This window comes from Chlamydotis macqueenii, chromosome 18 (genome assembly GCF_036417535.1).
Source record: "Chlamydotis macqueenii isolate bChlMac1 chromosome 18, bChlMac1.mat, whole genome shotgun sequence".
Lineage (NCBI taxonomy): Eukaryota > Metazoa > Chordata > Aves > Otidiformes > Otididae > Chlamydotis > Chlamydotis macqueenii.
The window spans coordinates 9,837,251-9,864,692 of NC_141573.1; the positions used below are offsets into that span (position 1 = coordinate 9,837,251).

A 27,442-nucleotide genomic window follows, 5' to 3' on the forward strand; every position below is an offset into this window, starting at 1 on the left:
GGTGCGAGGGCCAGGCGGTGGTGGCAGCACCAGGAGCATCACAGCCATGGGACCGCTGGGCCGTGCCCATTGGGGAAGAGGAAGAGGATGGCTGGAGAAACTCAGTGCGGCCACGGCAGGAGGCAGGGATGGAGGAGGGATCAAAGCGGAGACGGAGGAGGGTGCTGGAGGTAGGCATGAAGGTGGGATCAGGGAGGAGAAGATGAAGAGGGGTGTGGAGGAGGTGGGATTGGGGTGGAGGTCGAGGAGGTGATGGAAGAGATGCGGTCAGAGATGGAGGTAGAAGTAGAGGAGATGGAGGATTGGGTGGAGGAGGAGGAGGAGATGGAGGATCCGCTGCCATGGCTGTGACTCAGCTTTGCAGCAGGGGACAAGTGTGGGTTTGGCCCCCATGTGCCACCCAGGCAAGCAGCACCCCTGGGCACAGCAGGTTCCCCAGGGCACTGCCCATGGGATGTCACCGGTCATGGGGTGCGGTCGGCCGTGGGATGTCCCTGAGAGGAGACGTCGCTGGCCACGCAGTGCCCTGGGGTGGCAGTGTCCATGGGGTGCTGCGCCATGGGGACGGGGGTCACCTGGGAGGGCTGCCCGTGCTGCCCAGGGCTTTGCCCCCACTGCCAATGGCTTTTGGATCTGGAGGGGGGTAGGGGCTCTGAGAGGTGCCTCCGCACCACCCCAGGCAGCAGCATCCCCCAGAGCATCTCCTCCCCATGCCCCGGGGCCAGTCCCCTCCCTATCCTACAGAGCAGGGTCCTCACCTCCACCCCACCTCACCAGGCTGGGCGGGGGGGGCCTGGTGCCGTACAACCCCTCCACTGCCCACCCAGAGTGGTATTCCCCTCGGCGTACACGCTGCTTGGTCCCAAAGCACGGGTCAGGACCCACCACAACTGGGGACCACGCCAAATCCAGTCTGAGCCCACCCCAAATCCAGGCTGAGCCCATGCCAGGCCTAGTGCTACCCCATCCCTTGGGACCATGGCAGCCCACACAGAGCAAAACCTCATCATTTCATCACCCAAACCCTCATTAAGCCCCATTTCGTACAGCGAAGCGCCTTCCAAGAGCCCATGTCCTAAATTGTCAGTGGGCACCAATCTGGGCTGGGACATTCCAGATTCAGGCTGGGAGCACCCCAAATCCAGGCTGAGACCATCCCAAATCTGGGCTAGGATGATCTCAAATTCAGGCTGAGACCACTCCAAATCCAAGCTGGGACCACCCCAAATCTGGGCTCTGACAACATCAAGTCCAAGCTGGGACCACCCAAAATCCAGGCTGGGATGACCCAAATCCAAGGTGGGACCATCCCAAATCTGGGCTCAGGCCACATCAAATCCAGACTGGGACCACCTCAAATCTGGGTTCAGACCATCCCAAATCCAGGCTGGCATGACCCCCAAATCCAGGCTAGTACCACACCAAATCTGAGCTCAGGCCACACCAAATCCAGACTGGGACCACCCCACGCCTGGCGCTGCCCCATCCCACCGGACCAGCACCCCAACATCCCGCACAGACCCCACCCCACCATTTTACACCCCCTCAACCCTCACCCACCCCCGCATCCTCCCACCAACCCCCCCCCCACCGCCCCGGCTGGCCGCGAGGGGCATTGACCGAAGGCGGGCGCAGCCGGGCAGTCGATAGCGAGTGGCACACGGGTTTATTGATTGCTTTGGGGTGCTGGTGCCCCCCGGGCGCCCGCCTGGGGCGAGGGGCACGGCGCGAGCGGGGCAGGGGGGCCAAGCGCTGCCATTTCCATCCTCCCTCTGTGCACCGGGGGGGAGGGAACGGCTCCAAATAAAACAAATCTCTATATTTTTTCTCTCTATATATACAAATATATAATATATATATATCTCTGCTGATATATATATCTCTCTCTTAGCTCTCTGGAAAGGATAAAAGATTAATTTGTCTTCGCATGCACGACCAAAGCCACCAACCCCCGGGGACAGCAGGTGCCGAGGGTCCCGCGCCCTCGCCCGCCGGCGCCCTGAGAGCTCGGGCGGGGGCCGCATCCCGCGCCCCCGGGTTATTGCTGGTCAGGTCCCATCCTGCTCCGGCGAACAAGCGGAGGGGGAAGAAGCCGAAGGAACGAAATCCCGCTTGCAAAGTGCCGGCGAGCTCCTTGTCACCCGGTGGCACCCGCCATGGGGGCACGGAGGAGGCAGTGGTGTCGCCCCAGGACCGTGGGTGCTGGCGGAGGCACCCGGTCAAAAGGCAAAGTCTGGATAAGGCGAACCAAAAAATGAAATAAAGAACAGCGACCGCCCCCAAACCGACTGCTTTGCCACCCAAAACTGACACGCCGGTGGCCCTCAGCGCTGGCAGCCCTCGGTGGCCGGTGGCCAGCGCTGGCTCCTGGGTGCTGGAAGGCTGAGCTCGGGGACAGGGACACTGTCATAGGGCTGTGCTCTCCGATTCCTCCTCCTCCTCCTCCTCTTGCCGGGCGGCCGGGCCCGGGCCCGAGAGTCTCTGGGGTGTCTCCGGTGAGTCCCGGCGCAGGGCGGCATCCGGGGGGACGTGGAGGGAGGGGACCTCAAAACGGAGCAGACCTGCGGGAGGGCAGAGTCAGGGGGATACGCCACGGTGGCAGGGCAATGGGCCCGGGACGGCGCTGTGGTAGTGCCACCACCGCGGGTGTCACCATGGCTCCCCGCTCCACGCCACCCCGCGCAGCCAGAGCCTGCCACACTGGCCCCAATCCATGTCCCCACTGTCCCCCACGCTGCTCCGCTCTCCTCCCACCAAGCGTGGGGGACACCGCTGTTCCCTTCCCGAGGGGGGTGAGGGCAGCGCGCGCGGAGTGGCAGGGTGTGGCCCACAGCACGAGGTGTCACCGCGAACCCTTGCTGGGAGCCGAGCAACCCACCCCCAGCTCAGAGAAGCCCTTGGGCGTGCGTCTGCCGCCTCTGCAGGGACCCCAGTACGGGCACCAGGGGCACGCGGCGGGCGAGCTGCACCCACACTGGGGTCGATGCCAGGACCACAGCAATGCTGGGGTGCCATACTGGGGCTGTACTGGTGCCAGGGTGCAATGCCAGGGTTGTGCTCACACCTGGGTGCAATGCTGGCACGCGATGCCAGGGCTGCACCCATGGGCGGCTGGGCCAGAGCTGGGGGGGTCCCAGCCGTGCCCGGCCCCACGCTCCCCTGTCCCCCAGGGGGGGACACCCACAAACTGCAGGGACAAGGTCAGAACAACTGTGTCCCCCTCCCACCCCCGGCTCCCCCGTTACCTGTTGGCGTGGCCCGACGGGACGGCTCCGGGGGCTGGGGGGGGCCGGGGGCGGTCGGGGGGGGCTGGGGCGGGGGGGGCAGCGCGGGGCGAGGCCGCGGTTTAGGGGTGGGGCGGGACTTGGGGGTGGGACCGGCGGGGGGGGACAGGAGCGGAGGTGGGGGCGGAGGAGGAGGAGGCGGCGGAGGGGCCGGCGGCTGCGCGGCGGGCAGGGGGCTCAGGGGGGCGTGCGGGGAGGGGGTGCTGGGAGGGGTGGGGGAGCGGCTGGCAGGGGAGGGCTGCCCCCCACCCTGCTCTCCCGCAGACCCCCGCGGCGGGATGGGCGCCAGCTTCTTGGCCCCTGCGAGATAGAGACACGGGGAGGAGGGGGTGAGGGGGGGGTCAGGGGACACCCCCTCCAACACCCCCCCACCCTCCCGCCCCGCTCCTACCTGTGCGCAGGGCGTGCGGGCTCTGCTCGGCCGCGGGGGAGGGCTCCTTGGGCTTCGGGGTGCTGGGGGAGAGGGGATCAAAAGGGAAAAAAGGGAAAAATGGATCAACAATAGAAATGAGATTAAAACCAGAAAAGAAATCTCGAAATGAAAACGGAAAATACAAAGAGAAAAAAAGGTAAAATAAAAATGAACATAAAAAAGTAAAAGAAAAATAAAAAAAAAATTAAAGAATTACAAATAAAATAAAGATAAAATTCAAAAACAACCTAAAAGAAAATAGAATGAAATAATTTAAAAATGGGAAATTTTAAATTAAAAAATAAAATAAAAACAATAAGATAAAAAATTAATAAAAGAATAGAATAAAATAATAAAATAAAAGAAAAAGTAAAATTTTAAATAAAAGTAAACCAAAAATAAAAATAAAAATTAAACAAAAATATAAACGAAAAGTAAAATAAAATGTTAAAAATTAATAACAAAAATAAAAGGAAAATTTTTAAAAAGGACGGAAGAAGAAGGGAGGCCGGTGCGCGGCCCCCGGGCAGGGCGGGGGGGGACGGGGGGTTTAACCCCCCCTTGGCCGGCGCTTCTCACCCCAGCCTCCCCCCCACCTCCGGGGCCAGCGGTGCCGGGGCTACGGCCCCCCGTCCTGCTGTGGGGTCCGTTCTCTCGCCCCGGGGAGCGGCCGGGCTGGGGGGACCCGGGGGAAGCCGGGTTTGGGGCAGTGGCGCGGGGAGGGCAGCAAGGGTGGGCGAGGGGTGAGGAGGGGTGGGGGGAGGAAGGCTCTGGCTGCCGCCTGGCCGGGGGGAGCTGCGCAGAGGCCAGCTCCAGAAACACCATTAAAAAAGCCCAAAAAAGAAATAAAAGGAGGAAAAAACAATAAAAGCATAGAAGCGTTGGCAGGGGGCTGGAAGAGCAGCGGGGAGCGCTCACGGTGCCCAAGCCCCCCACGCCACACCCCCCCACGCCGGGATCCGGCCCCACGGCCCCCTCGCCCCCCACCCACGGATGCACTGGGGCAGAGCGTGGCTCGGCGGTGGCGGCTGCAAAGCTCCGCTCCCCTTTTTGGGGCAGCAAAGTGGAATTTAGGTGCTTGCTCCCACCCGGCCCGTGCAAAGGTGGGTGGGACACTGACTTCGGGCGGGGCTCGGGGGCTCTCGGATAATTTTCCTTGCACCGCCCTCGCACCTCCAGCCCAAATTTCCTTCCAGCCCAGCGACGCCCGCTGCGAGCCAGGGCACGGGACCCGCGGGAAAAAATGGGGACGCGGGGGTGGCCGGGGGGGATGCTGAGCCCCCTGTCCCGCAGCCGTGGGGTCGTTTTGCTGCTGGAGAGGACACCCGGTTTGGGGACACGGGGGTGGCACCGGTGGCCTTACCTTGCCCGCTCGGTTGGCGGGGGGAAGCCGAAGCTGGAGGGAGGTGGGGACGGGGTGGCCGAAATATCCGGCGATTGCTCGGGAATGGGTGAGTGGGGTGCAGTGGGCAGCTCGGCGGGCGGCGCGGGGGGCTGAGCGGCCGGCGGGGTGGAGGAGGCCTTGCGGACCCCCGAGGTGCCTCGGCGGGCCACCCAGGAGGTGTCCATCACCCTGACACCCATGCTAGGGGGAGACACAGACAGAGGGTCTCAGCACCCATCCGGTGGGAGGGGACCGCCAGCACCGCGCCCCAGCTCCCTAAAAATGCCTCTTCCACCCGCCTCAGGAATGAACCTCAGTGGCAAGAGGGCAGGGGTGGCTGGGTGGGATGCGCTTGTGTCACCCACCGGCCACATCTCCCTTCTCAAGGCCCCAGCATCACCCCAGCACCCTCCCAGCATCCTCCCAGCACTGCTGCACAGCACACAGTACCTTTGGATTTTCCTAAGGCTGCATGGGCAGAAACACCATTATTAGTGTAAAAAACAAACAAACAAACAAACAAAAAACCCCAAACCCTAAAACCAGAGAACGCAGAGGGTGCAGCGCCCGCTGCTCGGAAAAGGAGCTGTGAGGGCAGGGGGATTCGAGCAAGGGGGCAGGAGGGGCACGGCGGGGACCGGGCTACGCCAGTGATGGGGATATTTTTTGGAGATGACGAGAGCCCTGGGGACATTCTCCAAGACAGAACAAGTCCTGAGGACATATTTTTTGAAATGGGGAGAGCCCTGGGAGTGTTTTTTGGAGATGGGGAGAGCCCTAGGGACATTTTTTGAGATGGGGATAGCCCTGGGGGTGTTTTTTGGAGATGGGGAGAGCCCCGGGGACATATTTTTGGAAATGGGGAGAGCCCTGGGGGTGTTTTTTGGAGATGGGGAGAGCCCTAGGGACATTTTTTGAGATGGGGAGAGCCCTGGGGGTGTTTTCTGGAGCTGGCCTGACTGTGGTCCCTGTGAGGCGGCACAGGGCAGGGGCGCGCAGAGGCTGGGAGCGGCAAGTTCCCCTGTGGAGCAGAGCCCGCAGACCTTGGAGACACCAGGGCAGCTGATCCCAGCACGGCACAGCCGCCCTGCCACCCTGCTCCCACCTCAGTGGGCATCCAGCCCCACGCTCACCCGCACATCCCCAAGAGCCCAGCCTGGAGAGCAGGGGGGGGTGGTCCCCAACCTCCACCAGCTCAGTGCCACCTCCCCGCTCCCAGGGTGGTGACAAGGCCACCGCCTCCCTCTCTCCCCAAACCCTGGCACTGTGATGACCCTACCCATCCTTCTTATAAAACTCCAGCATCATGTTGTCTGTGGCCACGCTGAGGGGCCGCCGCGCCTGGTCGTGCTGCCGGCGGTCGGTGTGGTCCATGTCCGGGGAGGGCATGGAGCTGTAGTTGGCGTTGTGGTTGATGTGCATGGGGCTGCCGTAGTTACCCGTCACGTTGAACTCGATGTCTGGGGGGGGGTAAAAGGGGAGGAAGAGGGGATACATTGGGTTGTGGGTCCTCTGTGAGGTGTGGGATGGGGGCACTGGCACTACAGCTGTGATGAGTCTCGTCAGATCTCTGCCTGAGCCCCAGCCCCAAGCTGAGGCAAGCAGAGGGGGCTGGCTAAAATAAATATAAGACCTCAGCATGCCCTCCCCAGGGATGGCCGGGGGGGTCCCACAAAGCCCATCTCACCCTGCCACGGCGACGGGGCACAGCTTACCTCCAGGGAAGAACCAGTCGGCGTGCTGGATGAGCGGCTCGATGATGGCCACGATCTGCAGCGAGACGGTTGTCATCATCTCCGTCATGTTCCTGCAAGGCGGCGGGCAGCAGCTCAGCAACTCCACCGCGGCCTGGCCTTATTCCCAGTGGGAGTTTTGGCCCTGGACCCACCACTTTCATCCCCATCCTCAACATCTCTCTGGCCTGCTCGCTTCCCACCCAGATACCTTACCCGTCCGCCTGCGGCCAGAGGAGGTTGGGCCCCAGCACGATGGCCACGTTGCTCGGCGTCATTTTATTCATGTCCTGGTACTCGGTCAGCTTGGCCAGGAATTTGATCAGGTACCTGGAAAGCCGAGTCAAGCCGCGTCGGTGTTACCGGCATCGCACCCTCTCCGTCCCCTCCCCGCTGGCCCCGCTGGCACCAGGCTCACCTGATGTTGTTGTAGTTGGCTTTGGGCAGCTTCTCGCAGGCGCTCCAGAGAGCCTGCAGCCGCTTCTCCTGCTCCGGGATGCTGCGGGGAAGTGGGTGAGAGGGTCAGCCCCCATCCCCATCCCACCACGGGGCTTTAGACCCTGCCCTCAGGGACCCTGCAAGACCCTCAGGCTGCTGCCAAGATGAGATAAACAAATTAACCCCAAAACCTGGCCAAAATGAGAAGGAAACCTTTCGGCTGCCGGCCAGATGCTGGTCTTCTCCTCACCTCTTTGCAGCAACCCCCCTAGGGTTTGTGTTTTGGGGATGTGTTCACATTGGAAGTGGAAATGATAGCAAACAGCCCCCAAAACAACAGCCCACTCCCCCATATGCCACCCTCAGGGACTGTCCCCTCCACCGAGCCAGCACCAGGTCCCTGCTGTGCCCCAGTGCTCCCAAGGAAGCAGGGGATGCGCTCAGACTGATATTGGGGCACCACCAAGGTGGTTCCTTCTCCCACCTCCCTCATCCCCTACCCCAACCACCGCCCATGGTGAAGCAGGCATGCTGGTGCCACCGCAGCTGGCCCAGTCCTGCTGGGTCTGGGGCGTTTTATGGCCCAGAGCACCCCAGTAGAGCTGGTGGAAGCTCCCTTGGCTCCCCTGGGGTTTACACACCCATCTGGAAACCGCACCAGTGCCTGGCACCCAAGGGCTTCCCGAAAGATGCTGGGAGAGCTCAGCACGCTCTGGACTATGGTGGGGACATCAAGGTTGGGGGACATCAGGGCCACCCTTGCTGCTGCGACCCATGATGCTGCTGGAGCATCACAGGAGCCCTCCTGGCTCTCAGACCCTGGAGGAAACACCCTGAACATTGTGAGCCGTATCGGAAGTAACTCATGGCCCCAAACTATCCATGGGCACCTAAGACGCCACCACCCGTGTCACGGAGGAACGGAGGGAGATGCTCCAGACTCACTTGGAGGCCTGGATCCACTCCTCGTACAGCTCGAACGTCATGAGGGGCTCCGGCAGCTCTCGCAGGTAGGACTTCAGGGCTCCTGCAGCACACGGGGGACATGGGGCTTGGGATCGCACGCGGCACTGGCTGCCAGGCACCAGGCAGTTCTGCTCCCCGGCATTTTGACTCCCATCCCTCCCAACCTCCCCATCAATGACTCCCAAATTTAGCCCCTCCAGCTTGGTGGAACCCCTAGCAGCCCCTGACCCCCAGCAACCACCTTGTCACCTCTGCCTAGTCCCTCCCCCGTTCCCTCCACCATTTTCGCCTCCGCCAGGTGTTCACCCAGCTCTCCACCACTCGTTTTTGCTGAGGACGTTCACAGCTCATCACACTGGAGAAAGGTTCTCATTGCAGCCAGCAGAAAACCAGGGTCCAATCCTGCACCCGCTGGAGAGTCCAGCCCAGGAGTGGGGCAGCTGATTGGCACTTAAACCCAATTAATGCTTAATAGCGGCCCTGCAGCCTTGGATCTGCACTTGGAAAGGGTCTTAGGTAGGCAGAAGCGGTGGAGAGAAGATGCCAAGCTTGACGGTAACAGGCGCGAATCTTCCCGACCACTCCCTGCTCCTGCGGAGCCTCTTCTGACCACTGTCACCCTCATTAGCGTCACCCTCATTAGCATGATCAGGGCCCTGACACCACCTCAGACTGCGATTGCATCCCCGTTTTCTCCCTCGCCTGCGACCCAAAGTGCCGCTCAAGCCCTTGGCCGGGGAGGGGACGTGCAGGTCAGCGTTTGTGCTCCTCGGTGGATGGCAGCTCCTAAACGTCCCCACTTCCACCGAGAGCTGTGTTTCTGCACCTGCATTTGTGCCCCCAGATCACAGATGCGTTGAGGTGGGAAGGGACTTCTGGAGGTCATCTGGTCCAGCCCCCTGCTCCAGCAGGACCACCCAGAGCTGGCTGCCCATGGTCACGTCCTGATGGTTTTTTAGTATCTCCAAAGATGGAGACTCCACCACTTCCCTGGGCAACCTCTGCCAGTGCTTGGTCGCCTGCACAATGACAAAGTGTCTCCTGATGTTCAGAGGGAACCTCCCGTGGTTCAGCTGTGCCCAGTGCCTCTGGTCCTGGCACTGGGCACCACCTGGAAGTGCTCTGTCTTCTTTCCACCCTCTCTGCAGGTGTTTATATCCATCGATGAATCCCCCTGAGCGTTCTCTGCTTGAGGCTGAACAGCCTTTCCTCCTAGAAGAGATGTTCTAGGCCCTTCATCATCTTCACGGCCTTTCACTGGACACTCTCCAGTATGTCCACATCTCTTGCAGTGCCCAGCACCGCACCCAGCACTCCAGGTGTGACCTCACCAGTGCTGACCAGAGGGGAAGGATCCCCTCCCTTGACCCACTGATGTCACTCCTCTGAGTGCAGCCCAGGACACCACTAGCCTTCCCATTGCTGGCCCATGGTCAGCTCTGTCTCCTCCAGGACCCCCAGGGCCATCTCTGCCCAAGCTGCTGTCCAGCTGGGTGTCCCCAGTGTGTCCTGGTCCCCAGGGGCAGGACTTGGCACATCCCCTTGACCTTTATCAGGTCTCTCGGCCCGTTTCTCCAGCCTGCCCAGGTCCCTCTGGACGGCAGCCTGACCCTCTGGTGCACCACCCACTCCTCCCAGTTTGGTGTCATCTGCCAACTGGTCAAGGGTGTGCCCTGCCCCACCATCATTAGTGAAGATGTTCATCAGGATCAGACCCCGTACCAACCCCTGGACTACACCGCTAGGTACTGGCCTCCAACACAACTTCACCCCACTGATGACCACCCTCTGGGTGCCCACGCTCGGTGCTCGGGGGCTGGCCGGGCCATCCCGCACACCACCGACCCCCCCCGCCCCGAGGCAGCCTCTACCTGCGATGGCGTGCGGGTCGGCCGAGTACTCCTGCACATCCACCACGCAGCAGTCCAGGGCGGCCTTCAGCTTCTTCAGCTTGGAGGCCGAGGGAGCCACTCGGAAGAGACCCTTGTGGCAGGGGACACCGGAGAGCGTCGGACGAGCTTTGGGGCCAGGGATGTCCCCAGAGCCCCGCGGTTCCTCGTCTCTGCCCTGGAGGCACCCACATTCCCCCCCTTCCACCGTGCCCAACCGAGGGTGGTAGGACACGGGACCCACCTCCTCCTGCATGCCGCACTCCAGCAGCATTGTCACGCATGCCTCCACCGGGAAGGCGATCTCCCGCCCGCTGACGGCCAGGTGCTCCTCCAAGGGCTTCCCGAAGGAGGGCTTCTCCATCCACGCCTCTGTGACGGGCAGAGGGGGTGAGAGGAGAGGGGGAGGACATGGCGGGGACGGCACTGGATCCAACATCCCCTCCCCAAAAGGCCCTCGGATCACAGTGTTTCGGCAGCTAAATATTCCGTTTGGGCGTTGCTAAAACCCCGCACCTCTGTCCTGGGTGGCTCGGGAAGAGCTTTTTAAAGATGAAATCCAAACAAAATGTTTTCCCATCATCACACAGGACATTTCAAGGGGGCCAGATAACGTTTTTCCGGGGGGATCAATCACAGGCAAACCTTTGCAATATATTCCCCCTTCTTCCATCACAGTTTGAGGCAGGAATATTTTGTGGGATCGAGAGAAAAAAAGTAAAATACAAATCACTCCCTGCCCTGCTGTGGCCACGGCAGCACCCCGAGCCCTGCGCCGCTCTCGGGGCCGTGGTGCGGGGCTTTCCCCGACCTCAGTCTCCCAGCCCGGCTCCTGTGGAGGCTGCACACCACCAAAGAAGCCCCGAGACCCCCCCCAGCTCGGTGCTGGGTTGCCCCAGTTCCATGAAACTGGCCAGATCCTGCCCCTCCAAGTGACCAAGCAGGATGGGGATGCCCTCCCTAGCGTGGAGGCAGGCGGGATGCAGATGCAGCAGGAGGATGCTGAGCCACAAACCCCCCACCACGGCGTGATGCGGAGCCCCCGGTGTGGCGTGCAGGAGCGGGATGGACCCCGCGGGGTTCTGACAGACCCGGCACTTACCCTGCTGGGCTTTAATTTGAGGCAGGACGTTCTGCAAAAGCGCCAAGGATTTGCGATGGTACTCCGCCTGCACCTCGATCAGCTGCGGGGGGAGAGACGGCCCCGGCTGTCACCCCTGGGGACGGGGACGGGCACAGGCACAGGGACGGAGCAGTCCCACGGGGACGGGCGGCACTTACGGTTTGAAAATAGTTTGCATAGTCTACTTCTTTGGCCACGAAATTGTACATGTCAGCTGAGAGCTGGTCCTGCGGAGAGCAGAGAATTAGTTGCCGTCCCACTCGTGCTGCCCTGATGCCACCATGATGGTCACCCAGAGGCCACCGGCAGGAACCAGCTTGGTCACACCAGGAGCCCATGTGCGACGCGGCATGGGGTGCCTCTTGCTCCGAATTTTTACGAGCCCCTCACCACCAGGACATGTATCTCTCTCAAAACAGATTTTGCCGCTTTTCGAATGGCTCCTTTCTGAGAATCCCCTTGGAAAATCCAGCTGGAGGAAAACCACCAGGGTTTTAAAACACTGCGAGCAGTCCCGGTGGCAGCATCCACCGTCAGCATGGTGAACGTACTGGGGGCAGCCCCCAGCCCAGCTGGTTTGCTGGGAATTGCTGGGCACGTGGCACTGCGATGCTGCAACACGGGGGAGGGAGACAGCATGAGTTTGGGTTTTAAAGTCTACGCGGGTTCTGGTTGTGCCCCTGGAGAAAAGAGCCAGGACTGGAGATGCACACCCAGCGGGACAGAGGAACTGGGGACGTCCTGCTTGGGTGGTGAGCATCATCCAGCGCCACCAGCCTGCCTGCGGGCGTGGCGACCAGCTGGAGGAGGGTTTATCACGGGCAATGGGGTAAGAAGAGGGTGAGGAACAGGGTAAGAGGGGATGTTGCAGGTTCTCCGTGGTGCCTGGGTCGCCAAGGTCCCCCCAGCCCAGCACGGAGCGATCCCCCTGGGTACCCTGCAGATCTCCACTCTGTTGGCCGCCTCCTCCATCTCCTCCCGGAGAGCGTCGGCCTTGGCCCCCGAGGGCTGCAGGTTGCTGGCCAAACCCGAAGACTTCACGGACTGCTGCCACCTGCGGAGAGGGGGCAGAGCTGTTGGGGACCACACAGAGCGGTGCCTGGATCCCAGTGGACTTGGAGGGCAGCCCAGGGACCCCCCTCAGCCAAGCCCACCACGGTCCCCCAGGCTGAGCACCACAGAGATGGTCCCAACCCAGGCTGGGATGCAGGATCCGGTCCCAACCCCATATCTTCCCAGTCCCACGACCGGCTGCATGCACTGGGCTTTAATTAAGCAATTATTTTCAGCAGAAGAACAAAAGTCATCCAGGTGGGAGGAGAGAGGAAGGCGATGGGAGAGCCTGGACGTGATGCTGGGGCCTGCAGACACCTCCCAGACTCTCCTTGACCTCTCCCGGGCGCATGCCATGAAGTCGTGCAGGGCTTGGCCAGCTCCAGTTGGTTTTTAAAGGGCTGCCAACGGCCCTGGGCAAAACCCAAAGCGCAGCCGGCCAGGTCCCACTGTAGTGTCTGGGACACAGGACAATCCCAAGGGTGGTCCCAGCTCCACCCCAGCGCTGCCCTACAGCGGCAGGAGCGCCCAGCTCTTTGCCATCATGTAAGAGCTCTTATAATAGGGAAAAGAGGCAAAAAATAAAGATTTGTGCCAGAAAAAAACCCTCTGTTCTGCAGAGGGCAGGCAAGGAAAAGGGATCCATGAATTCTGCAGGCAAGAGCAGAACTCTTGGCTTGCTGCAGAGCTTGACTTCCAGCCACACGGTGACACGGCCGAGACTTTATTGTCCCAAGGGAGCTGTGGTCCCAGGGCTCTGGGACGTGCCCTTCCCGGCGCCACCCATCGCTTGGGAATGTTTATTTTTCATACAGCAGCTCTGAAGCCGCTTCCTACCGCGTCCTGGAGGAGTCCATGTCCAGCACGAGCTTCGCCAAGTGCTTCCTCTGCTTCTGGATATTCGGGATTTCCACCTGCAGCGACACGGAGGAACGGGAGGCGATAAACATCCCCGGCGAGGCGGCAGGGGTAGGGCGTACCCGACTGCGACGCTGGCGGCTGGTGCAAGGCAGGTAAGGATAAGGATGCAGCTCTTTACTTAAACATCAAGAGGGAGATGGCAGAGCTGGTCCCTCCTCCGCATCCCCACCCCGGCAGCCCCATTCCTCAGCACCCGCATCCCCGCGAGGAGCATCCTTGGGTGACACAGCCTTTGGCACCAGGGAGCTGGACGGAGGCGGGAACGGGGCTTTTGGGGATGGTAACGCAAAGCTTCCCGCACACGGACATTGTTTGCCAAAGGATTCAGCAAAACAAAGTGTGGTGCAGCCCTGCTCGCCCATCCCAGTAACACCAGCAGTGCAATAAAGCTCTTGCTCTTTTTGCTGGGGAAGATACAATCAGAATCAAGCTCAGGACATTTTGCTAGATTAAAAAGGGGGGCAAAAAAAGCATTGGATCAAATTGAAAAACAAAGTTGGCAGCAGGGAGGAAAAGGAGGAAAAAAAACCAACCCAAACATCAATGGTATGTGTTGGAACTTGGAAAAATGGGTCAGAAATAGGAGTGTTACTGCCTCTGCCTTCAGGAGGGGCAGACGAGCAGCGAGAGCAAGCGACAGGGCCCGGCCGGGACCATTGCCCCCGCCGCCAGCCTGGCTGAACCTGCAAACGCTGCCTGCCAATTAAAGCAATTAGCAAACACCTCAAAGGGGGAAGGTCTCTCGCAGGGGCCAGGAACCAAAGACGCCAGCAGAGCAGTGAAACCCGGCTGTCCTCCAGGCCTGTTTCGGATGGGCGTCCCCGGCATGGTGACACCTGGCCGCAAGGCTGTCCCCGCCCGCCGCTCACCTCGGCCAGCACGAAGAGGGGCTCGATGACGTCCCGCTCCACCTGCAGCTCGAAGTGGATCAGCTCCTGAGCCAGCTTGTCCTCCGCCTCCCCGCACAGCCGCAGCATCTTCCTGCCAGGGCACCGGCAGCGCTCAGCACCATCCTGTGCCACCCATCACGAGAGCATCCCAGTCCCTCCGACACCGCTGCGAAACCCCGTTACCCAGTATCACAGCCAAGGAACCACAGCAATTCCCAGCGGCACCGGCCCAGCAGCAGCAGAGCACCGGGGAGAGACCCAGGCCCCCCCTTACCCCAGCAAGGAGTCGTCACCCAGCACAGCCGACCCCTCCATCAAGCACTGCGCCAGCGTCGTCAGCGGCAGCTTCTTCTGCAAAGAGAGGGCTGCGTTTCCGGTTTGCTGCCGGCAGCCCGGCTGGCATCCCCGGAGCCCCGCCAAAGCCTCACCGAGCGCTTGTCGGCGTCCACGCCTTGCTGGCCCTGCAGACATGCCGTCAGCTTCTTGTGGGTGCTGTGGGAGACCTGCTTCACCAGCTCCAAGCGCTTCTCCACCTGCGGAGGCACCATCACCAGGGTATCCCGCCTGGTCCCAGCTTACTCTCAAATTGGGATTTGAAGCCGCTCCAACAGCAGCCGGGCTGGCTGACGCCAGGGGACACCCGTACTGGGATGGAGGAGCGGTGAACACCCTCACCGACGGCTGGGCAGCAGTTTTGCTCCTCAGTGCGCAAGTTATGAGCAATTTAGAGAACGTGTGAGTCAGCAACCTCACTCATTTGGTGATGGATTTGTGAATCCATGTCCCTTTGCTGGCACTTTCTCAGCCGCCTCCCTCTCTGGGGCACGCAGAAGCCAAAAGCACCGAGGTGTCCCAGAGAGACCATCACCCAAGCATCTCAGCAACGCTCCAAGGCACCACGTGAGGTTTTTGGCTCGGATTGTTTTGCTGAAGTCACCCAACCCATCAGCTTTGGGGGACGCCCAACCCTTCAGCTCTGGGGACTGTCCCCTGGCTGTCTCACGTTCCATCCCCAGGTTTTGCAGCAGACGGGAGACGCAAGCGCCCGCAATCTGGCAGCCGTATCAGGTTGCCATCCTGGCAGAGACAAGACTGGATCTGATTCCAGCTGACCTGAAAGCCAGGCTGCGAAAAGGCTGGGAAGGCATCAGTGCCGCTTCCCACGCTCCCAACCCCCTCCTCCTCCTCCCAGACCGGCACGGAGCCGCTGCCACATCCAGCACCCACGGGCACCCCGGGCACGGGTCGGATGAGATGCAGAGTCTCCTACCTGCAGGAGATCTTCGCTCAAAACCTCTGTCTTCTCAGCCCTGCAAGACAAGAAAGAATGTAAAGCATTGGCGAAGGGTCGGGCACACGCGGCAGTGCCAGGGCTGCACGGTGTGGCACCGGCACAGCTGAACGTGCTTTTCCACCGGGATGCAGCTGGTGATTTAAGGCTCTCTGGTCCCACCAGCCCTCGCTTCGTCTCCTAAATAAGCAAAGGATGGAGCATCTTCATGGTTCGCTGTGTGCGCCATGCCCCCCACCAATCCAAGGTCCTCCCTTGATCTCCCCTTGATTTTTCCATTACCCCCAGTAAAACAGGGATGCTGAGTTCCCAGGAGGACGCGGGCAGTGCTGCAGAGGGAGGTGGAGTGTCTGCACAGGAAAGCATCTCCCTGGGCCGCGGCAGGCTCTGGCACACCCTCAGCGCCGTGCATTTCAAGGACACAACCCCTCCGCACGACTGAGCCTCGTCAGTTGGATGTAGCCGGCTGAATCTGCAGCGGCAGCTGCTGCCCGGGGCTTCGCCATAACCCTCCCCGCTGCTCGCTGGAGCCAGATTTACCGCTCCAGAGCTCGTGTCATCCGCCATCTTCGCTAGCAAGGAGCGCCGGGGATGCAGGAGACACAAACCCGCTGCAGAACCCTCCTCGGCTGCACACGGACCCGCAGCATCCCTGCCTGCGGAGCCCCCGCAGCCGCTCCTCACCAGATCTGCTCAGGCTCACTTAAACCATCACGCTGTGGGTCATTTACTCATTTTCTCAGGGGGTTTTCACAACTTCAGTGCATCATGTCTCTGAAAAATGACTTCAGTCAAGATGCGCTTGGGCAGAGCCGTGATTCAGCCAATTTCTCCCTAAAGGTTTGTTAACCAACAACGAAAGCTCGGTGCTCTCATCCTTCTTAAAAAAGCACCCTGTATTGCCTGAGCCCTGGTTGCTTTCTGCTATCCAAGCTGGCTTCTCAGCTCTGAGAGACCATGTGAAGTACTAAAAATGTGGAAAAAACGAGTAAGCACTGTCAGAGTAAGGTTCAAAGAGTGAACCCGGCACGGCAGCGGCTTGGTCTACGGGCTCATCCCCAAATATAACATGTCCAGAGTCTTTTTAAAAGTCTAAATGAACTGCATTAAACCTGCTTTGTACATGCAAGTTGTCACAGTGTTTGATTTAAGCTGGTTTTAAAAATGAAAAAAAAACCCCTCCTAATTATTTTAATTTTTTTTTAAAAGGATTTAAATGAATGCATTATAACATGTCATTTCCAGACAGGGCTGGAAACACGGCAGAATTATCACAAACAGTGAAGAAAGCAGCAAACATCCACCGGCACAGCCACGACGGCTGTCCCCACTTCCCCGCCCCGCATCCCGAAGGAGAAGGAGGCGGCAGGGATGAGGGCGAGCATCATGCACCCGCAGGGATGCAGGAGACACATCCCCGCCGCTCTGCACACCAGGAATCATTTCCAAACTGGACAAAAAAAGGCTGAAGGAGAAAGAAGTCCCTCCTGTCCCCGAACCAGTGGGAAAATGCTCCCCCAAAAATGATATTTTCAGTGTGGTTTTGCCCTCTTCCAGTCGGGCTGATGGATGGGTTTTGCAGACCCCCTGGTCCCGGTGCCGGCAGGTCTCTCTCCCAGCAGCCACAAACCGACCACGTGCTACGCTCCAACCTGCACTCGGGAAGCAGAAAACAACGTTTCCAATGGGATAAGGAAAATTTGGCCTCATTCTGCTTTCAAACCTCAGCGGCTTTCACGCAGAGCATCCCCCAGCCACGGCCCCGGCGCAGACACCCATGCCAGCCCTGCCGCATCCCGGGATGCTTAGGTGAGTTGGGGGGCCTGCCAGCAATTCACCTGGCTTTAAAAAGTGGAGGGGGAAAAGGCTGCAGCGTTTTATGGACAGGAATAAGCAAAGAGGCTGTTGGAACCATGCAACGCAGCTGCCCAGGGACGTGGCAGAGTGATGGGCACGGGTTTCCCCACCGGGTTTTGGCATCTGAGGAGCCGGGATGCTTTCTCCTCTCCGGCTTGTGATGGAGACGGGGGTCTCTGCGCGGCCCTGGGGACACCCTGCAGCCACCGGCGGTGGGACAGGCACGCAGCAGGGCTGTGGTGGATTGGCATCACTGGGTACCACGTCCTGCCAGCACCGAGTGCCGGCACCCAGAGCCAGGCATCACCCTGCTCCCATGCCTTCTCCTGCAGATTGGGGCAAACTGCCTCAGGAGCCACCATGGGGTGGTTTTGCAAAGCCAAAGCAGGGGACAAACCTCCTGCCACGGGGCAGCTGGACCCTACGGGTGATGCTGCTGGATGTCCTGGGGCAGCGACCCAGCCGCAGCTCCATCGAATGTGGTCTGGCAGCCGCAAGTGGGATGCATCCTGCTGCCGTATGTACGCACAGTCCTGCTGACAGCACAGCTCTGCTGATGTCCTGCCACCCCACCTCCTTATTAATTTTCCAGAATGCACCAAAAATACAAATAATTTCCCTTTGTCTCTGTGTTTGCTTCCACCAGCAGCACTCCAGAACCTGCACGTCGTACCCAGGAGCGCGAGAACTGAGTGATATCCCCAAACTCGGAGAAAGCCCAGCCCAAAGAACATCATCCTGCTCCACTGACACCACACTGCATCACAGCTCTGTGCTGCTAATGCCACCGGGAAAAATCCCATTACCTCCATCGTGTTTCTGAAGTCTCAGCCTAAAGTTAATACGGTTTTACAGGAGCTTACATGGTTTTACGAGCCGTCCCGCGAACCTGCAGCAAGCGATGCTCGGCGGCAAACCACCGGCATGCACACCATGCCAGGGAGGCTCCGTCCTGCCTGGGAGGTTTTTTTTTTGGGTGCTGAGCCCTGACTGGCACCCAGAGATGCTTGAGGAGACCCCGATGCCCCAGTGCCACCTCCCTGGTACCAAGGGATTTCCCTGGGGCACGCAGTGGGATGGAGAAATATCCCACTGCCTTTTCTGGGAGTGGGACGGCAGCGTCTCTCCGAGGAACCTGGCAAAGCATCTTCAGCAGGCTCAGCTCTGAGCATCTCCACTCAGCCCCTCCCGAGTGGAGAACGAACCTTTTGGGTTGTGTGTTCTTCCTCCCCATATTGTGCTCCAGTCAGCATCCCACTGGAGGACAGGTGTGGGTCCCCGTGCCTCCCCCAAACCCTCTTGCCTTGGCTTCTCATCCCAGGGGAGAATCACTTGCTGAAACCCCCTGGGATTCATGAGTCTCAGCCCCCAGTTTGCTTGAGTGCTTCATTCAGACCACATGGGGCTTTGGACTCAAACCACAAACCCAAACCAAAAATGCAGCCCTACAGAAACCCACTACCAGCATCAAGAGGAACCAGTCTGGATGCAACTGATGCTGGGAAATGTGTCTGGCTCCAGCAGAGATGCTCTCCCTCTTCCAGCCTGGCACCTTGCTCCCATCCAAGGGATCCCCCAGCTCCTCCTGGCATCCCCTGGCCCTTCCAGGCACACCCTAGCCCATCTCCAGCACCCTCCAGTTCCTCCCCTGCACCCCCAGTCCATGTCCAGCATGCCCTAGTTCCTCCACAGCACCCCCCCAGTCCATCCCCATCCTCCAGCCCCTCCTTGGCCTCTCCCAGTCCATCCCCAGCACCTCCAGCCCCTCCCTACATAGGCTCCCGCATCCTGGGGCAGCTGGGGGGCTACATCAGCACCCCCTTCCCCGTGCCCCGTCAGGGTTCAGGGCCCATCTGTGCTCACCCCATAACCCCAGACCCACAAACGATGCTCAAGGGCCTGACGTGTGCAGCGGAGCCCTGGGAAGGGGCTGTCTGGTGGCTGCAGCATCCCACGGCCCAACCATCAGAGCAGGCAACCAGTGGCACCAGTTAAACATCTCCTCTATGTTCCAGTTTAAGCCAGTATCAGCTTTGGGCAATTCTTTCCCCTCATTCACTTTTTCATGAGTGTTTCCATCCCCGTGTCTCGCAAGGTGGATGCAGCCAGGTCTCCGCGCAAGCACCCCAGGGAACTGGAGACAGTGGGTTTTGCTTATGCAAGGTGGCCTCAGCAAACAACAGCACCCAAAAGAGGGGTGCAGGGACCCCCCAATTTCCCTGGCTGGTCCCTAATCCTCCAAAACTTCACACCTTATGAGTTACACACATCCTGTGGGAGCATCCTTTGGAGAGGCAGCCAGGAATATCGGCTTTCACCTCTCCTTTAAGCAAATAAAAGCCCTCCCTTCCCCTTCCCCTCCAGATTCCCACCCTGGAGCTGTTTTTCTCAGCACAAATCCAGGCGATCCTCCGCCTCAGTCAGCACCCAGACACTTGTGTCCCTGCAAACAGCTGAGAGAAAAGGGACAATTAATACAGAGAGTTAACAGCAAACGAGTAGGGGATGCAGCTACAATTTGGTTGGGCATTCTCTTCCACAAAACCTAATTGCTGCCAGCAGAAATCAACATCAATCAAGCAAATTAAGATGGTTTCTAAATAAATACCACATGAGCTTCCAGTGCCTTGACCTGGGGAGTTACAGTAAGGCTGATGCTTGCTTGGAGCATCTCCTGATGCCAGACATCTTCATCTGGCTGGAGGATCCATCACCAGCATCTGCCCAGGTGTCCTTGCCACTGTCCTCCTCTGATGCTCAAACCACCCAAAACAAGGAGCCCTGGCCTTGGATTTCACCCTGAGCCAGCAAAACTCAAAGCACAAGGGGGATTTCACGGTCCCATTCTCTCCGAATGGGAAAAAAACATCGTGCCTGGCAGGCGGGCAGTGCTGCACCTAGAGTGGGAACGGGCAGGAGCAAGGACGCGTCTCCAGAGGCAGAGCACGTCCACGATACCCTGAGGACACCCTTGCTCACACCTCCTGCCCAAAGTGCCCCTTTCATGCCCATCCCTGGCCACCCCCTCACTGTAGTACACCTCTAAGTATTTCATTGCTATTTAATTACTGATGCCGGCTGCTTCCCCTGATTTCTGTTTGCTCCAGCCTAAAAATAGCCTCACAGGCAGAGGGAGGCACAAAAACCCAGTCAAGGCCATGCCGTGAGCGTTAACTCCCATGGATGGGTGCTCCCTGCCATCCCACGCAGGCTCAGGGATGGTGCCTGGCTCCATCCCGGTGCTGCTGTGCTGGTACCCGCGGGAAAATTCAAGGTCCTTGAGCCCCCGAAGTCAGACGTGGTGGTGGTAATGTGAGGCTCAGCCACACAACTCAGATAAAGGTGCTGAGCATCCCTCGTGTGCTGGAGGGAAGAGAAAGCCCCTCGGGGTCTCATCCAGGCAACTTCTGGAAACGCCAGGCATCGTGGTCCAGGCTGGATGTAGGTCAGGGAGCGCGCTGTCCCCAGCTCCTGCCGCTGTCTGAGCTCTCCTTGCCACGACATCCCCAGGGACACGCAGCCCAACGGCTCGTGACCAGGATCCGGCCGAGGCCAAACGGAGCTGCGGATTTTTCCCGGTGCCTTTTTAGCAGGCGAGCAGCGCAACATCAAATATTTATATCCTCAAATAGCAGCTCAGATCCCCCAGGGAGACGACTCCGAACCGCAGCATCCAGCAAGATGCGGTGAGATGGTCCCGCCAGCGCCTCCTCCAACACATCCTGGGCTCGCCCTGTCCTGGCGGGGGACCTGGAGGGACAGTCCCTGCGTCCCAAACCCAGGGCAAAGGGCAGCGATGCACCCCCAGCGAGGAGGGTGCCAGGGCTCAGCCCCCAGCAGCTTGCCCACCTTCAGGCTGGAAAAACAGGATGAAATGGGTCGGGAAGGCTGGTCCAGCTTTCCTCCATCCTTCTGCCCACCGCCAGGAAAATCAAATGGGGGACAGATTTTTAAAGGCAGAAAATCTTCTTTTCCTGCCCCTTTCCCGACTGCGAGCTCTCTGCGTTGGCATCCCTTTGGCACGGGATGCGTAGGGCCCTTGGCTCCTTGCTCCCGGCACATCCTCGGCAGAGGAAAGCCCACCCTGGGGTTGCATCCTGACCACGCTCCGGTCCTGACTGGAAAATCCCGGAGAAGTCCCTGCAAATCACAGGGCCCCAAGGCTCCTGGCTGTGGGGAGGAAATCTTCAGCTCGCTCCACGAGCATTGCAGTCTGTCAGCGCTGCCGCCTTGCGCGGAGGATAAAAATATCCCCAGGGCTGCGGGGATGCTGCCGGCACCATCTGAGGGGCGCGGCGTCGCTCAGCAAAGCCAAAAAATCAGGGTGAGTGGTCTGTCAACAGCGAGCCACCGGCACCCCAAAGTGCAGATGGGGAACCCAGCTACTTAAAGCATGTTGTTCCCTCCCGCAAATCCCATCGGAAAAATCCTGGGTGGTGCTTTTATTCCCTCCGTCCTTATTTTGTACATGCGGAATAAAATGTCCTTATTTCTTGCAGAATATTCTTGCTACACGCAGAATAAAACCTCGGTGTTTAAAGGGTTTATATTTACAGGCAGATATCCCGGTGCTTGGAAAAGCATCTGCCCCAAGAGCTACCACAGTGACGTCCAGCCCAAAATGCCACCGCTGTCCCCCAGGATGGGGGATACATCTTGGGATGCTCAGGGGGAAAACCATCCCCCTAAGCTGACATCGTCCTCCCCAGTGTCCCCCGTTGCCCACCGTTCACAACCCAGACGTGCCATTCTGCACGCAGCTGCAAGCGCCCATTTTATTCCCGATGGGAAACAAAAAATACATTGAGCCAAGTCTGGAAAATACACAGGGTTGTTTTGGCTGCCAGAGCGAGGGCTGCGACACGCTCCTGCCCATCATCCCTTGACCTCGAGGTGAGGGTGCGAGCTCCTGCGGGCTCGGCTGCCGATGAAACGGGTAAATAAATAGAAATAAAAAATAAAAGTGCTTTGCAGAGACCATCTTCAAAATGTTTTACAGCCACTTACTGGTTTTGCTTCCCTTTTTCCACTCTGTGGAGATAAATACTATGGCCTCTTACAGGCTGGGGGCACTAATTCTCCTGAAGGCTGGGTACCAAGCGTGGGTCTGGCCTGGGAGGAGCATCCCCAGTTCTTTCTATCTAGTGAAATGACCAAAATAAAACAAAATAAAATAAATAACATGCTGAGGGCACAGCAGAGCGTGGTCTGCTCCCATTTTCCCCGTCATGCTCTCAGACCAGGCATCTCAGGAGGTCCCAGCTCGCCCCCAGCATCACCAGTGGAGCAGCAAAGGAATGTGACAGTGCCCGGGAAATGGAGCTGAAGATTGGATTTGGAAATGCACCCAGTGTCCTCACCTGACCCTGATCCTGACCCTAACCTCGACCCTAACCCCAGTCCTGACCTTGACTTAACCCTGACCTTGACCCTGACCCTAACATTAGCCCTGACCCTGACCCATTGCCGCCCGCTCCTGTGTAGCTCCCTGTCCCTTGGCTGCTGATGGCCACACGCCCCCTGCACAGGTGCCAGCGGCGGCCACCTCACAGGGACAAAGCGCTGCAGCTGCTGCTCCCCTGCCTGCCTGCTGCTGGGGCATCCCAGACCCACAGATGGGGTTTTTCCCTTTGTTTGCCTGTTTTCTTCCTTTTTTTACACTGTCATATGCAAACTCCCCCTGACCGCCCCGTCTACCCCCCCAGGGATGACCTCCACGTGCAATGCAGACCCCAGCCCCGGGGCAGCATCCGACCCAGCGGTCTCCAGCCCTGGGAGTGCTGGCACTATGGGGTGATGGTGGCCCACTGGGGTTTGGTGACGAGCAGGAGGGGACAACCCTCGGACCCTGGAGGGTGATGGCACAGGTACCCTGGCGGGCCTCTCTCAGGGGAGATAAACCACCAGGCTTCTATTCTTAGTCATTATTCCCATTTATTATTCCTCATTGCCACTTATTATTCTTAATTTCCATGTATTATTCCTTATTTCCATTTATCATTTCTCATTGCCATTAATTATTCCTAATTTCTATGTATTATTCCCTATTTTCATCTATTATTCCTTATTTCCATCCATCTATTGTTCCCTATTTCCAGCCGGCTGGAGAGGGCTCCTCAGGGCTCTGCAGCGGGGAAGAGGGGTAAAACATCAGCCCACGCTCGAGACAGGGACCGAGGGAGCTGAGCTGAGGAAGAGGATGGTCCTGAGCTCCCACCCAGCCCTGTGGAGTCTCCAGCCGCCCCACCCCAGCGCTGAGTGAAGAGGGGACTGCATCCCCATGCCCCACGGGACCCATCCCGAAGAGCCCGGCAGCACTGCCGGCGTTGCAGGCGGCAGACGCGCCGAAGCACCGTCACAGGCCGGCGTGGCAGCGGGCCCCTAAGAGGATTAGGGGTTTAGCAGCCCCAAGCCCCACGGCCGCCGTCCCCGCTCCACTGCAGCCTCCACACCGCTGGGGGATGCGGGAAGGAGGATGCTCGCCTCGTCAGCGGCACCATTTTGAAGGCAGGCGTTCACGCAGCGCCCGGCTTGCATCTCCCACGCGGGGTGGTGGGGCCTGGGGCCAGCCCTGCCCTGCAGCCCCCCAGCCGCGGGCGGGAGATGTGTCAAACCTCCTCGGCGCGTTCCGCGAGCAAACGCGGCCTGGCGCATGTGCAAGGAGAAAATCACACGCTCTGTCCCCAAAAAGCCTCCTCCTGACAGTCCCCAGAGGGACGCAAGTGCCTCTCTCCCAGCGCTCCCGCCCTGCCTTCCCTGTGCTGTGTTCCCTGTACCGCACTCCCACACTACATTCCCGCACTGCACCCCAGTACCGCACTCCTGCGCCGTGCTCCCGCACCACATTCCCATACCATGCTCCTGCACCGCGTTCCCGCACCGCGTTCCCTGTACTGTGTTCCCTGTACTGCACTCCTGCACTGCACCACCGCACCACATTCCCACATCACACTCCCATATGCCACTCCTGTGCTGTGCTCCCACACCACATTCCCGTACCACAGTCCTGCACCGCATTCCCGTGCCGTGTTCCCGTACCAGATTCCCACACCCCATTCCTGTAGCACGCTCTTGAACCGCATTCCCACACCGTGTCCTTGCACCACGTTCCTGCCACCGTGCTCCTGCAACCTGTGGCTGCACACTGTTCCTGCAACGCGTTCCCACGCCGTGCTCCCGCACCAGATTCCTGCTGTGTGCTCCCACACCACATTCCCACATCGCGCTTCCGCACTGTGCTCCCATACATCATTCCCACACCGCGCTCGCTCCCACATCATGTTCCCACACCGTGTTGCTGCACCACGCTCCCATACACCATTCCCGCACCACATTCCCGCACCACATTCCTGCACCGTGCTCCCATACACCACTCCCGCACTGCATTCCCACACCATCTTCCCACACCATGCTCCCATACACCATTCCCGCACCATGTTCCTGCACTGCGCTCCCATACACCATTCCCGCACCGCGCTCCCATACACCATTCCCGCACCACGTTCCCATACACCATCTTCCTGCACCGCGCTCCCATACACCATTCCCGCACCGCATTTCTGCACCGTGTTGCCACACCGCTCTCCCATACACCATTCCCACACCGCGTTCCTGCACCACGTTCCTGCACCGTGCTCCCATACAGCATTCCCGCACCACGCTCCCACGCCATGTTGCCGCACCGCGCTCCCATACACCATTCCCACACCGTGCTCCCATACACCATTCCCACAACACGCTCCCACGACGTGTTGCTGCACCACGCTCCCAGACACCGTTCCCACACCGCACTCCCATACACTGTTCCCGCACCGCGCTCCCGCGCCGTGTTCCCGCACAGTGGCCACCCCCGCCCTGTGCCCGTGTGCTGGGGCCGTGTGGCAGCACCGTGGGCCACGGTTGGATCCACCACCACCCACCACCACCGCCCCAGCCGAGAGGACCCAGAGCCAGCGGGGTGTTCCCCATCGCCACGGGGGACACAGCGAGGGGGGGACATTGTGGAGCAGGTGACAGCCCAAGCCCTCGGCTCCAGGAGAGGATGCTGAGCCCGACGCCCCGGCTGTGCTGGTGCCCCAGCACCACACTGGAGTCGGGGAGGAAAAAATAAATCAATCCCCCCCCCGCAGCTGCAAAACCTCCAGGAATTACACAACAGCCACCACCAAAGCCGGGGCCTGGCCGCGCATCGGCACACACCGCCACCCCCGCGGGCACGGCCCCTCCACCCGCACCCCAATGTACCCCCCGCACCCTGCCTGCCCCACAGCCAGCCCGGGCCATCCATGGGGCACCCCATAGCAGCAGGGCTGGGGTGTGCAGACAGGGGGTGTCCCTGCAGCCCAGCCCCAGACAGGGGGCAGGCAGGGAAGCAGTGGGTAAAGGGGGCTGGATGTGGGGCAGAGGCAAGGGAGGCCGTGGGGCAGGGTGCGGGCAGGGGGAGAAGCAGGGGTTAACAGGCAGGCAGGGAGAGGGCGGGGGAGGAGGCAGGGATGGGGTAGCGTGCGGGCACTGGGGCAGGGTGCGGGCAGAGGGGTGCTCGGGGGTGCAGGCACAGGGCAGGCGGGACGTGGGCAGTGGGGCAAGGGCACACAGGGACGGGGGGGGCTGAGGGCAGGGAGCAGGGCTAGTGGGGCAGGCAGGGAGCAGCCAAATGGGCAGGGGATGGGCAGAGGGGCAGGGAGGGGAGCAGGTAGGGTGTGGGACCGGGGCAGTGGGGCAGGCGGGGTGCAGGAGGGGTGCAGGATCAGAGCAGTGGGGCAGGCAGGGTGCAGGTGGGGTGTGGGATGTGGGGCAGGCAGGGTGCAGGTGGGGTGTGGAATGGGGGATGTGGGGCAGGCAGGGTGCAGGTGGGGTGTGGGATGGGGGATGTAGGGCAGGCAGGGTGCAGGCGGGGTGCAGGATTTGGGCTGTGGGGCAGGAAGGGTGCTGGTGGGGTGCAGGATCAGAGCAGTGGGGCAGGCAGGGTGCAGGTGGGGTGTGGGATGGGGGATATGGGGCAGGCAGGGTGCAGGTGGGCTGCAGAGTGCGGGATGGGGGCAGTGGGGCAGGCAGGACGCTAGGAGGGTGCGGGATGGGAGCAGTGGGGCGGGATGGGATCAGAGCAGTGGGGCAGGCAGGATGCAGGTGGGGTGCGGGATGAGGGCTGTGGGGCAGGCAGGGTTCGGGATGGAGGCTGTGGGGCAGGCAGGACGCTAGGAGGGTGCAGGACCAGGGCAGTGGGGCGGGCAGAGCGCGGGATGGGGGCCGTGGGGCGGGCAGGGCCCGGCCCCATCCCTACCTGCCCACGGTCTGGTTGGCGAGCTGGCGCATGCGGTGGAATTGCTTCTTCATGGTGGCGGCGGCGCGGGGGCCCCTCAGGCGGGCGGGGCGGGGGGGCAGCGGGGGGCCGCGGGCCGCCCCTCCCGCATCCTCGCCCGGCGCGCAGCCGGGCCGGGCCGAGCCGAGCCGAGCCGGGCCGAGCGGGGCCCCCCGCCCCTGCGCGCCCCCCGCACCGCCCCGCACCGCCCCCGGCCGCGGCGGCGCTGGGAAATGTAGTCCGGGGCCGCCCGCCCCGGCGGGCTCTGCCGGGCAAGAGGTGGGGGAGCTTTGGAACGGGCCCGGCCCCGGGCACCCCCCCGGCATCCCCTGGCATGGCCCGGCATCCTTCAGCATCCCTGGACATGGCCTCAGCATCCCCCCAGCATCCCCTGGCATCCCCTTCAACATAATCTCAGCATCCTTTGTCATTGCCCCAGCATCCCCCTAGGACCCCCTGGCATCCCTTGGCATGGCCTCCGACATCTCCTGGCATCCCCCAAGACCTTCTGACATCCCTTTACATGCCTTGACATGGCCCCAGCATCTCCCCAGTATCCCTTAGCATCCTCCCGGCATCCCACTGGCATGGCCTCAGCATCCTCCCAGCATCTCCTGGCATGGCCCAGCATCCCTTGGCATGCCTTTGCATCCCTCAGCATCCCTGGACACGGCCTCAGCATCCCTCCAGCATCCCCCTCAACATCACCTCAGCATCCCTTGGCATCCCTCCCGGCATCCCCCCAGACATCCCCCCAGGCATCCCCCCAGGCATCCCCCTAGCATCCCCCCAGGCATCCCCCTGACATTCCCCCAGCATCCTCCATCTCTCAGGATCCCTAGGGATTTGGGGTGCTCCAGGCTGTGGTTGGTTTAAACAGCAGCTCGCTGCTGCACAGAGCCG

The 27,442-nt window shown here is 60.5% G+C and overlaps 1 protein-coding gene and 1 long non-coding RNA gene across 3 annotated transcripts in view; both read right to left on the reverse strand.

Annotated features, from left to right (window-relative positions):
• The window catches only part of LOC147598499 (uncharacterized), a 201,341-nt gene that overhangs the window by 82,723 nt on the left and 91,176 nt on the right, over positions 1–27,442 (reverse strand). The gene's annotated exons all lie outside the window — the stretch shown is intronic.
• ARHGAP44 (Rho GTPase activating protein 44) lies at positions 1,650–26,617 on the reverse strand. 2 transcript variants are annotated; one of them, XM_086762139.1, is made up of 21 exons: positions 26,522–26,617; positions 15,364–15,403; positions 14,522–14,626; positions 14,368–14,444; positions 14,073–14,184; positions 13,120–13,196; positions 12,166–12,283; positions 11,388–11,456; positions 11,209–11,290; positions 10,351–10,478; positions 10,089–10,200; positions 8,197–8,278; positions 7,232–7,312; positions 7,030–7,143; positions 6,796–6,887; positions 6,360–6,540; positions 5,531–5,548; positions 5,060–5,281; positions 3,676–3,737; positions 3,246–3,584; positions 1,650–2,561 (listed from the first exon to the last, which is right to left on the reverse strand). In XM_086762139.1, the coding sequence occupies exons 1-21, from the start codon at positions 26,572–26,574 to the stop codon at positions 2,407–2,409; spliced, it is 2,319 nt and encodes a 772-aa protein (XP_086618265.1). In that variant the 5' UTR covers positions 26,575–26,617; the 3' UTR covers positions 1,650–2,406. The 2 variants fall into 2 exon arrangements, with proteins under 2 accessions (XP_086618265.1, XP_086618266.1); XM_086762140.1 differs by lacking the exon at positions 3,246–3,584.

Excerpts from the sequence above, each read along its gene's own strand:
- ARHGAP44 (XM_086762139.1), bottom strand. The coding sequence starts at position 26,574 with ATGAAGAAGCAATTCCACCGCATGCGCCAGCTCGCCAACCAGACCGTG. Across the intron at positions 10,479-11,208 it reads TCAAATTAAAGCCCAGCAGG|AGGCGTGGATGGAGAAGCCC; the intron begins GTAAGTGCCGGG and ends TGCCCGTCACAG. Across the intron at positions 7,313-8,196 it reads GAGTGGATCCAGGCCTCCAA|CATCCCGGAGCAGGAGAAGC; the intron begins GTGAGTCTGGAG and ends ACTTCCCCGCAG.